Raw genomic sequence first — 15,356 nt, forward strand, 5'->3', positions numbered from 1 at the left:
AGAAGGACCGCGGTAAGGGTAAAAAAAGGGTATCAACTACACTTGGAGGAACAATGCTGAAATTCAGAATAATGAATCACACGTGTCCCCTGATCATAAAAATCTAGCACAAGAAAAGGAATTTCCTGGCATATCTGAACAAGAGGGGTTCTTAATGGTCAAAGGGGTCACTGTAAAATACGAAGCTCGCTTCTTTTAATGCCTAGTACCATTCATGATAAAATGATAAGTTTTCATTTTCATTTTCTGTAAACATTTTTAGTTATTTTGTGAGTCACCAACCAGTTTTAATGGAATAGCAACAGGACCTACAGATGCCTATAATAGTAATAGGCCTACTGTCCTACTGTCCTATCTCTTAGTCCTACTTCTGATCATAAGATCAGACGTGTCAGGCCGTATCACAAGGGACGTGTCCACATCAATGCAGTGGTGAAATGCTACTGGGATGGTGTTCAAGTCAATATTTAATTTCCTTGGCATGAGGTAAATCGGAATCTGATGGAAAGTGTCGTGATCAGTTACGTAACGATGTATTTTTCGCAACACTGATTGAAAGCTGAGATAAATACAAGGTAAGGATTAGTTAAATCGAATTGATGAACCAACAGCAACAGTTGTAGAAAAGATGCCGGTGATTGGTAGAGAAAGGAAGCGCCGCAGATTAGATGTTCCAAGTACTGCCCTACCTCCATACAGGAAAAAACCACGAATGGACAACTTTGCCTATGAAAAGAAAGATTTCAGGGAACTTCCAGATGTGTCCAAGGAGTCAAGAAAGCTTGACTTCTTATGGATGGCAGCCCATGCATTTGAAATAGAGAACGTCCCAATGTGGATAGGTTTCAATGCTCGGTATTACGTCGACCATCTCCCAAAGCAGGTTGTTCTGTACATGCCAAATATCGATCGCTCACCGACGAATGATGATATTGTAGTGGAAACGCTGTCCCTTACCCAAAAGTGTGCTCAGGAGTGCGAACAACCATACGGCGTTGTTTCCTACGATCTTGATGTTGCTAAAAGGGCTACAAAGATCAAAGTCACTGAACAGCCACGATTTGATGACGTCTTCGTAATGTTCGGAGCATTCCATTTACAGATGTGCCTCTTCCGCGCAATCGGCAAGATCATCAAGGAATCAGGAATGCCAGAGATGTTAGTTGAAGCCAACGTTCTCGCCCCAGGGTCTTTGAATGGTTTCATTGACTGCACCAACTTTGCCCGCTGTAAGCGACTCCACCCAATGCTGTCCCTGGCATTTCAAATTCTGCACTTCCGCAAATTCTGCAGCACTCACCAGTTGGACAGCGTCAGGGAAGCGATACATTTGGCAACTCTGGATGACAAAGGTTCCCTAGAACAGCTATCTGAGTCGACCATCTTCATCAAACTATTCGACGACTACTATCACTTCATTGGAGAAAACCTAGAAGGCAAACATGGCCTCACAGCAAGGTTTTGCATGCAGTACGTTCAGATGATAGACCTCTACCACATCATCGACCGAGCTGTTAGGGAGTCAAATGTCGACCTATACATTTGGGCCCTAACCCCAACAACCGACATATTCTTTGGTGCCAATCGATCAAACTACGCCAGATGGATGTCAAAGCATCAACTTGATTTGATGAACATCGACATAACTCATCCCGGCCTGAAGGAGATGCTCGCTAACGGACTCTTCAGCATACGCCGCTCAAACAATCAGTTCAGCAGGGTACCAGTGGATCTGACTTTAGAGCAGACTGTCAATGCTGACGCTGCATCAAGAATGACAGGCTACACAGATGCCACGAACAACTACCATGCAAGACTCAGATGGAGTGTCACAAAAAGTGCCAGAGCAGCTCTGATAAGTGCGATGCTCGAGATGACCGGAATGAGGAAAACCAATGATGCAGCAGCTGAACTGTCTCCCAGCCGCATTTCCCGTGACAACCAAGATCTGCAGAAGCTCATAGCCACCATCGAAGCCTCAGCAAATCCATTCACCATAGAGTCTGAGTATCTCATCAACATTCAAACAGGGAAAGGTGCGACGAAGGTGATTAGCGAGTCCTTGTTGAGCGTTGAAGAAAAAGGAAAAGAGAAGCACAATGCATTTGTCTTGGAATGTGTAGGAGATCCGGAACGTTTTGAGAAAGCAATTCCACGTAACAAACTTAAAACTTTTGCAGACCAGGGGGCAAAGAACAAGAGCAGCAACAACCCGATTCTGAAAGAACTTGGATGCACTCGAGATCTCTTTGGTCGTATTGCGATTATTGCTGTGAAGAAAAAGGTTGACCTAGAGTACCTGATGACATTCCCCTTAACGCCCGTACCTCTGACTATGTGTAGGACTGATGGAACAGTTGTCACCATGGCCCACGGAGTCAAGAGTAGCCTTTTCACCACCCTGGAGGAAAAAGTTGCTGATCATGGCAGTCCACCGGATGTAAAGACAACAGTCATTGATGGCAACTTTCTCTTTCACTGCCTTCCACCGAATCTACCACCAACGTACGGTGGCCTCGCTAGGGCTATCCTCCACTTAGTGTTATCGCATCGATCGGAGAGGGTTGATATCGTCTTCGATACATATGAAGAACCCTCCATCAAGGGAGGTGAACGAGTCAGACGCGGAGCAGTAGATGCCGTCTACACCATCAGTGGATCAGGACAGCTCCGTCCACGTGACATCGAAAAGGCTCTCCGATCCTCATCATTCAAGCAACAACTGCCACGGTTTCTGTTAAAAGCCTGGGCCGAAGAGTGGCATGCCGCCATTCTCGATGGCAGGGAACTCTATGTCGGGGTCGATTCGGAGTGCGTTCGATTTAGAGGGGTCAATGGGAAGGTAATAGCCGAGTCCATTCCACACTTGTCATGTAACCACCCAGAAGCGGACACAAGAATATGCTTGCACATGGCCGATGCTAACTCATCATTGCGAGAAGGAGACTTGGTAGTGAGAGCGACGGACACCGACATTCTGGTAATTCTTCTCCATCAATGCCACAAGATGTCCATGGGTGTGTGGATGGATGTTGGTTCATCGGGTCGTGGGACGAGGCGCTTTGTGAACATCACCTCCATTGCAACGCAAGTTGGCTCCAAGGTTTGCAAGGCTCTACCAGGATTCCACTCGTACACAGGCTGCAATTACACTGCGGCTTTCATCAGGAAGGGAAAAAAGCGTCCACTTGCCATTGCTGAAAAAGATGATAGATTCTTGGAAGCATTCGCAGCGTTAGCCACAGGGCCAGTCAACGATGCCACATGCAAGGTCATTGAGGAATACACTGCCATGATGTATGGAGCAAGAAACAAGAAAATATCTCTAAACCAGCATAGACACACGATATTTGAGAAGGCCTTTGGACCAAAGAAAGGAAAGAATCTGTTTGCCTGACTGAAGGGGTTAGATGCAAGTTGCATTCCACCGTGCGAGAATGTTGTCAGGCAGAAAATCTACAGGAGCAACTATGATCTGGCATGCAGCCTGTGACAACTTGGTGCCAGACGAACCCAATCAAGGATGGGGGGGAGTGGACCCCGATGATGAGAGCTCCTACAAGATCGTGTGGTTCACATGCCAGCAGATGCCCGATAGTGCTTTACCAGATGAGACGGAGGCGGACAACAGTGATGAGGAGGGAGACATGCTGCCTGAGCACTATGACTTTGACGTGGATGATGACGATGACTCAGACAGTGAGGTTGTCCAGCAAACTGATGACGTCGACTCGGACTAGATTACTAAACTTAGTAACAATTAACCGAGTTTCAACCCTCATCACATAGATACGATAACGATCATATAAATATCATTATGATATCGAGCAAGATATAAACTTATAAATGAGTACCATGAATGACAAAATGGATAAGAAGGATATCATTTTATTTGTAAGTGAATCAAGAAATATAAGACTTTGACGTTGGGGAGGGGGGAGGGGGAGGGGGAGGGGCATGGTAGCAGCATGTTCTTTTTAATATCTGTACTACTTTGTAGCCATTTTTAGTTGAGTTCAAACTAGTGTTTGTGAAAACAATGTACGGTAAAGTTTGAGTGTTCATTATTCGTTTTCATGAAAATATTCAAATGTATTTTGTAGGTTCATTTACATGTAGATTGGTCTATTTGCTTGAATAATTGTTCATGATAAAACACCGTTGTGTATTGCTTTTAAAAGCTTTTTAAACCAGTTTATTCTTTCTGATACTTTTCATCTGTAGACAATCATGAATCTGATGGTAGTACTGTTTTTACATCCCTTATCTGCCTTGTATTGTAGTAACCTCTTCATCATTTCAGGAAAGCTTACATGTAATAAAAGTCATTAAAATTTGTTATACACACCCAATTATCTTCACTTGGTCTTTTTGCATATGTAAAAAGTAAAGTAACCAGCTAATATCTGGTATCATTCAGACCCTTCTAGCAGGGAGAAGGCACTTCTTGATTCCCAGTTGACTTTTACCACCCCGTAAATGGTCCTCATTATGATACTCACCTTATCAGGAACATTAATCCTTGGTTATTTTGGAAGGTGTAAGCGAGACCCTTGTTGACCATTAAGAACCCTTCTTGTTCAGATATGCCAGGAAATTTCTTTTCTTGTGCTAGATTTTTATGATCAGGGGACACGTGTGATTCATTATTCTGAATTTCAGCGTTGTTCCTCCAAGTGTAATTGATACCCTTTTTTTACCCTTACCGCGGTCCTTCTTGATAAAAAATGCCAAGGTTTATCTTTTCTTGGGTTACATATTTATCATCAGTGTAATCATGGGATTCATTGGTGTAAATTTCAGATGTGTTCTTAAAACTGTAATTGTGACCCTTTTTGTCCCTTAAGGACCCTTCTTGTCTAAAACTGCCAGTACATTTATTTTCTTGTGTTACATTTTTGTAATCAGTGATAAAGTGGGAATAATTTGTGTGAGTTGCAGACTTGTTCTCAAAAGTGTAATTGATACCCTTTTGGGCCCTTATTGAGGGCCTTCTTGGGTACCCATCGCCCGTGATCTTTTTTTCTTGTGTGACATTTTATCATTCAGTGGTCAAAGTAGATGTTTAAAAAGACATTTCAGGTTTTGTTCTCCAAAGTGTAATTGAACATGCTTTTTGGGGGGGGGGGGGTATTAAAGGGTTTACACAACCTTCAGACCAGGAATGTGACATGCAAGAAATCGTTTTTATACCATCACCAAACACTCTCAATGTAATAAGAACATCAAACCTTTCGTTCTCAATAGTGTAATTGAAACTGAGCTGGCTCTCTAACTAATAGGAATGATGGAGTCTCCCTCTATTCAAAACAGAGTGTGCTAGGCCCGCAATAGCTGGTAATGACCTGATTTTTTTAAAACACGAGGCAATAAAAATGTATTTTAACTTTAATATTAAAGTTGTTTTCACTGAAGTATTATTCTCATGAAAACGGTCGATCGAACTGCAACATTTACAATGTAGGGCTGCGGTAGTCCTCAAATGAGGTCAGACTGTGTAGCCAATGGTTGGTAGAGCTGCAGTAGTCTTCAAAAGTCGATGTGATGATGTAGCCTCAACTTATTTACTTAAGCCGCAGGCAAAAGACGGTAAGTAAGCTATTTTAAAACTTTTTGTTTACGCCCTCATCATTCTGACGAGCCAAATTCGACTTGTGCCACTAAGTACCTACGACTGGTCGAGCTACGATACATGTGGTCAATGTCTCAAATCGAAGACAAACTTATTTAATTCGTACGGGATTTCGCTATAATCGTGTTGACTACCTTTGCAGTTGTTCAGCAGTGATGACAGCGAATTGTGTTATCGTCCATCACCCCAGAATGCCAGCGATATCGCATACGGATAGTCTTCAATGAACGTTGGTCGCGGTTGTGATCGGGCCGGAATGGCTACATGCCGGCGCGCCATCTGCCGTCGCCTCCTAATACTTGTTGGCGCGAATTGTGGTAGTGTTAGATTTGGTCAATATGTGTAGCGGCAGTCGAGGTGGGAAAATGAGCACGCCTCTCATCCAAGGTAACCGTCGCCCCGAAAAAACGGGAGATGAGTGCTCCGCCAAAGCACACTCGACAAAAAGTATATCCCATTCTGAATTTCAGGGAAAAACTCCGAACCTATGACCGAGTGAGGTAGACTGATGCGTCGGACACTGGTAGTCCAGGATGAGTAGGCCTATCATGATCCTGGTACTACAAAGGATTCTTCTATATATGTTATGTGCTTTGAATCGGCCTACAAAAAATGAATGAAACAGGAGGGACATCTAAAACGTTTTAATGACATGCATGTATCGGCGTTGTGCGTCGGCAATCACGTTTTTATGTGAATTTACACAATCATGTTTTTATGTGATATAAGCAATCAGGATAAAAGTGGGACAAAGGAACAATCATGTTTTTTCGTGTTCGCCCCCAACTGTATTAGAGTTGTTATGTGTTTTGACATTGGTAGTGGGTTGAAATTTTTGGATCGTGGGTCTTTAGTCTGATGATCAAAGGAAGGGTCATCTGCAGCAAATTCTTTAGAGGAAGATTGAGACATTGTTTGTCTCAGCTCTCCCTTTTTGACAAAAAAAGATCTATATATTAACAATTAAAGGATATATATTTTGTATCATAAGCTGCACCACCGGAAAATCACGTTTCTCATTGACTGGACCTGAATCACACACACTGTGTCAATTGGGCGGCTCCGCTCCGAATTAGGTCATCGACATTCTATTCAAATGATTGACTCACCTGGCAGCTTACCTAAGCGCATGCGCAATCTAGGGGGCCCCAATAGAGGTCAATTAGGGGACAATCATTTTGTAGAAATAGCTTTCACTTCACAGGTATGATAAAAATCATTTGTAACGAATAAATGATACGAAGAAAGCTCATAATAGGTTCCATACACATAGAAAATGCTGACAGTGGAATGCAAGACTTTTGATATATGGCCCAAAAAGTCTCCAGTTGAGTTATTAAGGGCCGTAAGGGTTAAACTATATAAGGATTGGTCCCTCTGTTTGAAAGGTGCGCATTGATAGGTGCCGCCATCTTGGCCATATAGGTTGGCGTTAAGGTGTACATAATCATTTTCCAAGTGCAAAAGATATCGTTTTGCTCTTGCTTCTTTAGTCGATTCTCGTGGAAATGAAAATATACTTTATGAGAAGTTAGGAGGAGTGGTTGTGACGAGTTTGGAGCTCCGATTTATCTTTGATTAGGTGAGTGCGGGTACTTTGAAGTGAAACCCATAAACGGTAACGCACCGCTTAAGGAAAACTAGGTCAAACAGTACACTAACGATATACATTATTTCACTCTGAATGTTTATGACTGTTTTCCTGCATAGTAACTTTGCGTTGTAAATATGATCATAATCACTTGACAGGTAGGTTGCAGATTGTTAGATGAATTATTTAGGCCATGTGTATTTTGTCTCATCGGCTTTTTAGGCGTTTACTGCTATATCTCACCTCTCGGTCATCTCTCTCTTAATAGTCTTGTTACACCCCAGTTAACTTTTCCCCACCCAGGTTGGTTTTGTTCTTTTGTTTTCTTTTTTTTGCTGCAATATATTTGGGGGGGGGGGGTTCATGTGCATTTGCCTGTTATATAGTCAGATATAACAAATTTGTTATAGTCATCCATCACCACGACCAGGAATATGGCTTCATCAATGTACCGGGAGATGCCATCTTTTGATAATGTGCCATGCTTTTCGGTCGAAACAGGCATTTCACTTTCCTATAAGTTTACAATAACTGACTGCTTTCCATCTTCCGTGTCTTCACCACAAAACTTCTTATCTCACAACAAAATGTCTCTGTCATTTCAGGCTTAGCAAGTTCCGGCTTCGTCATGGAGAGCTTCAAAGTGACGTATATTCTCGCCTTTGTCATCGGTGGTGCCTTCGTTCTTACAACTGAAGGTGGACCCTACTCTTGGATGGTCAAGGACGAATTTGATCAAGTGATGGACAAAATGAACTCCATCACTCCTGAAAATTGCCACCACAAACCAGAGGGTGACCTGTTACTTTCCCTAACCTCTGTCACGCAGGTCCCAAAGTTTAATAAACTTTTGACTGACATTATTTTTGCTAACAGAACCAAGTTACTTCACTTGCACAACATGGCGTTGAACCGTGCTATGTATTACAGTTATATTATTCAGTACTTGAGTTTGGCAAACCAGTCTGAATACCAGCCAGGCTTCTTGTACTATTATTTCTCAGCCGCGGCTGACGTAGCGGCCAATCCAGGCACCATCAACGGCTCAGGAATCTTCTACGACAATAACTTAATGTATACAAACTTTTACAAAAGTATCCGTGTCAACAACACCATCCCGTTATTTGGACCTCGGGCTTGGCGGATTGAAGATTACAATGATCCAACAAATTGGCTGCGGGAACCTACGAATCATACCATTGATGTTATCGATTACGGAGCCGGTGTGGAAAGTAACTACACACTACCGGGCTACAAATTCAACCAGTGGTACAAACTTTGGTTACCGGATAATGATAAATCGCAAGATTCCCTGACTAAATACCAGTACCAAATTAGCACCAAATATTCTGATCGGACTGGCACGTTCCGTAATGGTGACAGTTTTACAGCGGCAAAGTTCTTCGGGCCCCCATCACCTGGTGAGAAGGACACAAACAATAACATGCCGGTGAAGTTTACGCCGCCATACTACGATTGCGGCCGCTCCAACAAATGGATTGTGAGCGCGGTCTCTCCCATTGTTGATCACTTGGCAAGATATCACAAATGGGAGCATATCAAAAGAAATAGGTAAGTTATGCATTACGTACCACTTCCATATTAGATAATACCCTGAAATATAATTGTGTCCGTATTATTTGGCAAAATCTGCCTTCCACGGTTGTACCTCTGCTATTGATTTTGGTCAAATGATCCTGCCATTACTTCCCGGGGTTGTATTATGTTTGTATCAACCCTAATCAATGGTACTAACAGTTCGATTGGGTTATTCGAGAAAAGCTATGAATGCTAAATTATATTGCTGTATTGATTTATCAAAAGTTGCCCTTGATTTTAGCTGCTCTTTGATCTACAATGTATAATAGTAAAATTAGATATGTCTTGCTATGCCTTGCCTTTAACACCAGGAGAGTAACGACTCTGGCAGATGCCTTGGTCCTCTCCCCTCTAGCTTCTCAAGCAGATTCCATGGTCCTTTGAGTGACCTAGCCCATCAAGAATTGTGTGTTGTCATCAACCCTTATAAAAACATCAAAGTCCATGTACGTTCTGGACAGTTGTCTCCATCGCACTTCTGTTTTGCATTTGTCAAGCCAACATGTTTTTTTCTATCTGACAAAAAAAGACCTCCCAGTGTCTCTGGCCATCCCCACAAAGGGTTGATTTCACCAATTGTCCATGATTATACCCATGGAAGACACTCCCAAGGTCCAAACAGTATCTGACAATTTCATCGTAAGCGGGTGCACCATTCCAAGATGCTTCAAAAAGCTTTGCCTGAGGGTGTTATATCTCTGCCACATGGCATGACTAGTGATTTTTCTCCCAGTTTGTTGGCAGCAAAGTGATTGCATAGTGGATGAAATCGATGGGGATTGTTCAGTGATGTATGGCTCTAACTGGATCGAGACCTCTGCAGGTTACCTCAGGATGGAAACCAGTATGGGTATGGATCTGTACTGGCAAAGAACTTTTTGTTCCCTGATGCCTGAGGGTGTTGCACCTGAGTTCTTTTGATGTCAGAAACATGGAAAAGTCGAGCTTACCATCTACCAAGGTTTTTCCAACTAATCAAAATACCCTGGCGATGTTTTAAGGGTGTCCAGACCGTGTGTTTCAGGGTGACGTACCACCAGCTCCCCTTTTCCATATCATCTTTTCGCGGCTTTGCATCTGAAACAATGTCTGGGAGGTTTTCATTCTGAAAGTCATTTCACATGACACTGTAAGCAAGAGAATGTCAACCAAGCTAATGCCACATGATGCTGCAAGAAATGATAGCTTCCTCTGCCAACATCTCCATGGAGTCGCTCTCTTTATTCACTTTCAAAGTAAGCTTTGTATTACTATACTTGCTGGCATCAGGTTATCTTGAGTATCAGAAACCAATGGCTGGGACAATGACTTGCTTTTGTGTTGGGGAAATGTATTGAAAGGGGGGTGGCTTGAGGTTGATCTAAAACGATTTGAAATCGCAACCAACGTAGAGACCTGTGGGTACATGTAGTTTTGGTCCAAAAATATTTTTGAAAAAGGACTGTAAAAGAGATTAGTGTTCCAAATAGTGTTTTTAGTACCAATAATTTATCAGGCTCCTGGCAATGAATTAGGGTTCTTTCGAAAGTTTTGTGTCTAATATGTTCCTAATATAATTTTAAAAATACAAAACTGTCTCCAACTTAGGATTATGTACAAGGGCTGTCCACAAGTACAGACCTTTTGGAAAGTAAGGGAGTATAAGTGATTACCGAATGGACTTCAGAGTCAAAACTTAAGTACGAGTGTACATATTTTCTAAGAAATATCCCAAGGCCTGCTATGAGAGAATGGGATGCTGGCATGTTCGGTCCCTTCAGTTGATATTGGTTTTGGCATCCAAAACCTCTTTTCCTCGCAAAAATGTCTTCAAAATCTTTTTCACAACACGAAAGAGTTACGTGTTTCTTAACTCTGGCAATTAAGACTCTTGTCTCCTTCCTCCAGACTGAAGTCTCTCCTCTCTGGCACTCAAACTAGGGAAGTAGTCTATAGTCTATCTGCACCCTGCTATTGGAGAATTCATCCAATGTCTGTCCTGAGATTGCTTCCCTTGACTTTGAATGATCAGATTCCCCAAGATTAAATCATAAGACATATTTCTTCTATCTTGTCCATATCTTGGTATGCCACAATGTCATTATTGCATGCAGGTGGAATCCTAAAAATCATCTTGACTCTCAATCATATTCATAGTCAGATGCAGCAGATGGAATTCTACAAGCAAGGTCACGGCTTTCCCTCAAAAGGGTGGGTTTTGCGATTTTATTCCATCCTGCCTCTATTTTGTTACGCAACACAGCAGATCGGGTTCTTCCAGCAAAGTGTTTGTTCTGTTTTCCTGCAACAGGGCCACGGTGTGGGAGAAAGGGCTTGGTGTGACCAGGCACTACTGCAGGCATTGGAAGTCCACTGACATGCAGTGTCAATTAAAAATTGTACAAAATTGTACGAATTGAATGCGGAATCTGATGACAAAAGAACAGTACCGAATATGTGTGTGTGATTCCTCAATGCAGCATTTACAGGCCTACTCAGTCATGATGCATCTTGAAATCTTGATTAGTATACATGGTCAAGTTATAGAATGATCCAGAAGTGACCTCAATATCAAGAGGTGTGTAATATCTGTGACACCAGATGGTAGATCCTGTAAACTACATTCATTACTCTGACAGTGACACCCAGTGGTTGACTCATGGTCTCACATTCTGCATCATGCAGCAGCTGCTCACAGTTCAAGTTTATTCGCTCTTTTGACTCTTGTTGTGTTGTTCGTCAATATTCCCAGTCAGAGTCATAAAAATCATGTGCTGGTTGGGTGAATCTTAGTTGATGGAGCGTTTTCAGAAAGTTCTCCTTCGATGCTGCCTTTTTTCATTTGCTAACACTATAAAAAAGCGGTGAATTTCCAACTATACTCGAGGAAGTCATTGGGAGGATTATTTTACGCCTAAAATTTTAAGAAGAATTGAAGCACTTGGGATTTTTACTCTTTCTGCTCTTGTTTTCTGATACCAGGATGATCCAGAGTCAAGCTGCTGACCTGCATGATGCTGCTGGCTTACACTCAGTGAACTTTAAAAGATATTTGAAGAAACAGCTTACTAAAATACTATTCAAAGGCATAGAACTCTTTCCAGAGTTTAAAAAAACTTAGCACATTATGTTTATATCGAAATCAGGAATGACATCTTTGTTACAAAATATGACTTTCTGATGAGTACAGTGGGCTGGTCTGGTATCGTTGCCAAAGGGTCCGTCCATGCAGCTTACCAAACTGATGTTTTTCTCACTCTGTCTTTCCGTGGTAAGACATCGGCAAATGCCACTTTATTCTTTCTCAGAACGTGAATCTGAGAAATACCTAGCTCACACTACAGTCCTCAGGGTGAAAGCGACATTATCTGTTTTTCTGTTGCGTGAACACTCGTAATGACTTTCTTTGCTGATCCATTGTTACGATGTATTTCTCAGCTTGCTTGCATTTATGCGTGTGAACAGATTTTTGCTCGGCTCAAGTTTCTTATGTGTCTCTGCTCTCATGTCAAAAATACTGCCAATAGTGCCGTGAGCTGGTTTCTCCTTCTAGCTGTCATCATTTTGTGCAGTAATTCTGCATTGGCAAGGGGGAATATCATTTAGAAGTATTAGATTGTAAACCCATCCAATTTATCCAGGCTCGATGAAAGTTAAAAGGACGATGTCGAGGTAGTGTGTTTGATCTTGGATGTGATCACATGTAGATAATGAACCAGAAATCTCTATTCCATCCATTAGTCGATGGATTACTAGCGAGAAGGGATGAGAAGCTTTCAACTACTTGAGTATCATTATGCCATCAAATTGTCTCCCTCGAAAGTGGTGATTTCTAAAGATAAAGAAAGATACTATGAGTATGAAAAGTAGTCCAGTACCAAATCTCTAAAGCTCATGCAAGACTTGATGGCAAAATGACTGGCTATTTTTCAAGCTGGTTGTTCGAGAGGATCAGAACCAACTATTTTTATGAAGCCAAGTTTCCTTTGCCTGGATCTGTCTTGCTTGGTATTGGGATGTTACATACACTATACATTGCAATACTTACTGTACACATGTATGGTACATTACCTATGTAACTAAAACAACTGCAAGTATTCCTGACGATTGTTATTTTTCTCGTATTAGCGAAAGTTATCCATAATTTAAGACCATTTTCACATCAAATTAGCCGTGTTTGCTCATTATGTATGTTATATATGAGCAATGAATTGTTGTTCCTCCAAAAGGCTGGGAGGCACATTTTTCATCAATATTGTTGTGATAAAATCAAACACTTATATATGTAAAACCTTGATTGACTGTGATGCCTTCAAGTTGTTATTTTATATGAAAGGTCAAGGACAAAATCTCAAGATTCTGGTTGATGCTGAAGCTTTGAGCATTGAATAGGCAGATTGTGTACATCTGTCTCATATGAACCAGTTTGTAATGTTGGCCAAAGTGTCTATACCACTGTATACGCCCAATGGCCATATCGTGTTGCCGAAGTTTTTACCAAGCTGACATTTATGTCTCTTGTAACATGGAGGCTAACATTTTAAAAAGGAAACTCTCTTTCCCTACAACTTCTCAAACAGTCGTTGCCGAGCAGAAGCAAAGAAACTTGATCTTGGAAATTAGACTAAAAGTTTTTAATTAGTTGTATAAGAATATATCTTGATAAATGTCAAATGTGAGCTCAGTAATTGATTCATAGACAAGACTCGTTTTCTCATCCTCCAATATTGCTCCGTTCTGTGGCGAGGAAATCAATTTGATTTGCCGGCACTGGTGTGGGGGAGGTTTTATGTATTCGTTGCAACAGAATCTGCTCTTTATCATAAGGTTTGTGGTTACTGACTCATTACGAGGTCCTTAGTGCTCGTGGAGTGTTGATTCTAGATGATTGGGGTACCATCGGCATCCCGAGATGATTAATCATGAGGTTATTCCAATCTGCTGGCGCGGCCTTTCATTTAGCATCAAGGGTGTCAGACACAAGGGGAGGCAGTTAGCTTATCTTTGATGGTGGATGGGAGTTTTCCTTTAGTTTGAGAAGGTTTAATTTCACGTTCAAATGATAGAAATGAATTTCTGAAGATTTAAATTATTTTCATAACAACAGCTGTCGTTTGCATCGATGATTGCTTGCTCTCTCGTCAGGTGATCTGCCCTGGCAGCCATATTTGACATTGTAGGGTATGATTTTATTGTCACTCTCTGGTGTAACTGTTTATTCTCCAACCGCAAAAAAAACCAAACTAGAAGACATATTGGAAGCATCGGCAGTTTTGGCCGTAATTATGCAAGACTTGACCATCCTCCCATCTTGAAAAAAAAGCACCAATATTTATGTAGATATTGTTTGCAGCATAAAAACATGATTTTTTTCATTACCGAGCATCCACAAGTATAATCTTGTCTGGATCAAACCCGTGGAGACCATGGGAAGATTGCCTTGTGTCGTCTGACCACACTAAAGGCTGGACTGGGATGTGCGAGGCTGATAAGCATCACGCTTTCTGACCACACAGCCATTTATACAAATAAGAAGGTAATTGAATAAACTCTGTAACATGTGTAAAGCAGGATCTGTAGACAGCCCCAAACTATTACTATCCAACTATGTTGGATGCAATGATGACCAACAATGAAAACCAAAATGTCCTAATGGCATCATTTCTGGACGACAACTCTTGACTGCAAATGAGCAGTACTCCTTGCAAATGGCACTGGAGATGACTGTTGATGTATGGCTCGTCTAATCCCCAACAATTGCAGGATGAAAATGTTCTTCCAAGGAGGCAAAAAAACCAGGAGTGTCGAGTAGCAAAGTAACTTCGTTATTGCGATGGCCATAGGATGTAATCTTGTCTTCTCGTTATCATTATTTATTAGACAAACAGCGGAAATTAGTTGATTATTGTATCAGGTATAGGCAGCAAAAAGTAGATGTATCATGTCCTTATTTTCTTAACTAGGGATGTGTTTGCCAGTTGGTATAATAATTGTATCGTAGACTATTTTCTGTCACACTGAAAGCACATCTAAAACTGTTTGTCCTAGTATGGCGTTCTGATCGAGCTCTCTGAACAAATTTTGGGAAATTTAAATGTAATGGTGGAAGAGTATAGTTTTCAGGAAGACATTTTAATGGGCAGGAGAGAAAAGGGCATACCTTGAATAAGGCACATATTCAGAAATATTCAGCCTAAAAATCTTGGTGATGGAGGATTTTAGATTTTGAGGCAATGCAAATCCTGCCAGTAGATTCTCATGTTTCTGATTGTTAGCACATGAGGGTTAATCTAATCAAGATTTCATATCATGATTCCATTATGGCAACTATGGATAGCAAAAGAAACAACATTTCCTTCTCAGCTTGTATGGCAGAAATAGATCCCTTCTTCACAAGATGTCTTATTGATTCTGTATGAACTATGCATTCCGAAAAAAATCTTGTAATTCTTGCGGCAGAAAGTCACATTTCAGATTTCATCATTGTCGCAAGTCATACCTTGGGCACTTGCCATGCACAAGAGAGACATTATCCAAAGACATATTATGTGTACA

At 41.4% G+C, this 15,356-nt stretch overlaps 1 protein-coding gene across 1 annotated transcript in view; it reads left to right on the plus strand.

The window, feature by feature from the left end:
• The first annotated feature begins 7,043 nt into the window (after positions 1-7,043).
• Positions 7,044-15,356, plus strand: part of LOC135487435 (uncharacterized) — a 32,758-nt gene continuing 24,445 nt past the window's right edge. Inside the window, exons 1-2 of the mRNA XM_064771074.1 lie at positions 7,044-7,214; positions 7,829-8,795. Of these exons, the coding sequence (XP_064627144.1) occupies positions 7,852-8,795 (944 nt within the window). The 5' untranslated portion in view covers positions 7,044-7,214; positions 7,829-7,851. The remainder of the gene's footprint in view (positions 7,215-7,828; positions 8,796-15,356) is intronic.

This window comes from Lineus longissimus, chromosome 5 (assembly GCF_910592395.1).
Source record: "Lineus longissimus chromosome 5, tnLinLong1.2, whole genome shotgun sequence".
NCBI lineage: Eukaryota > Metazoa > Nemertea > Pilidiophora > Heteronemertea > Lineidae > Lineus > Lineus longissimus.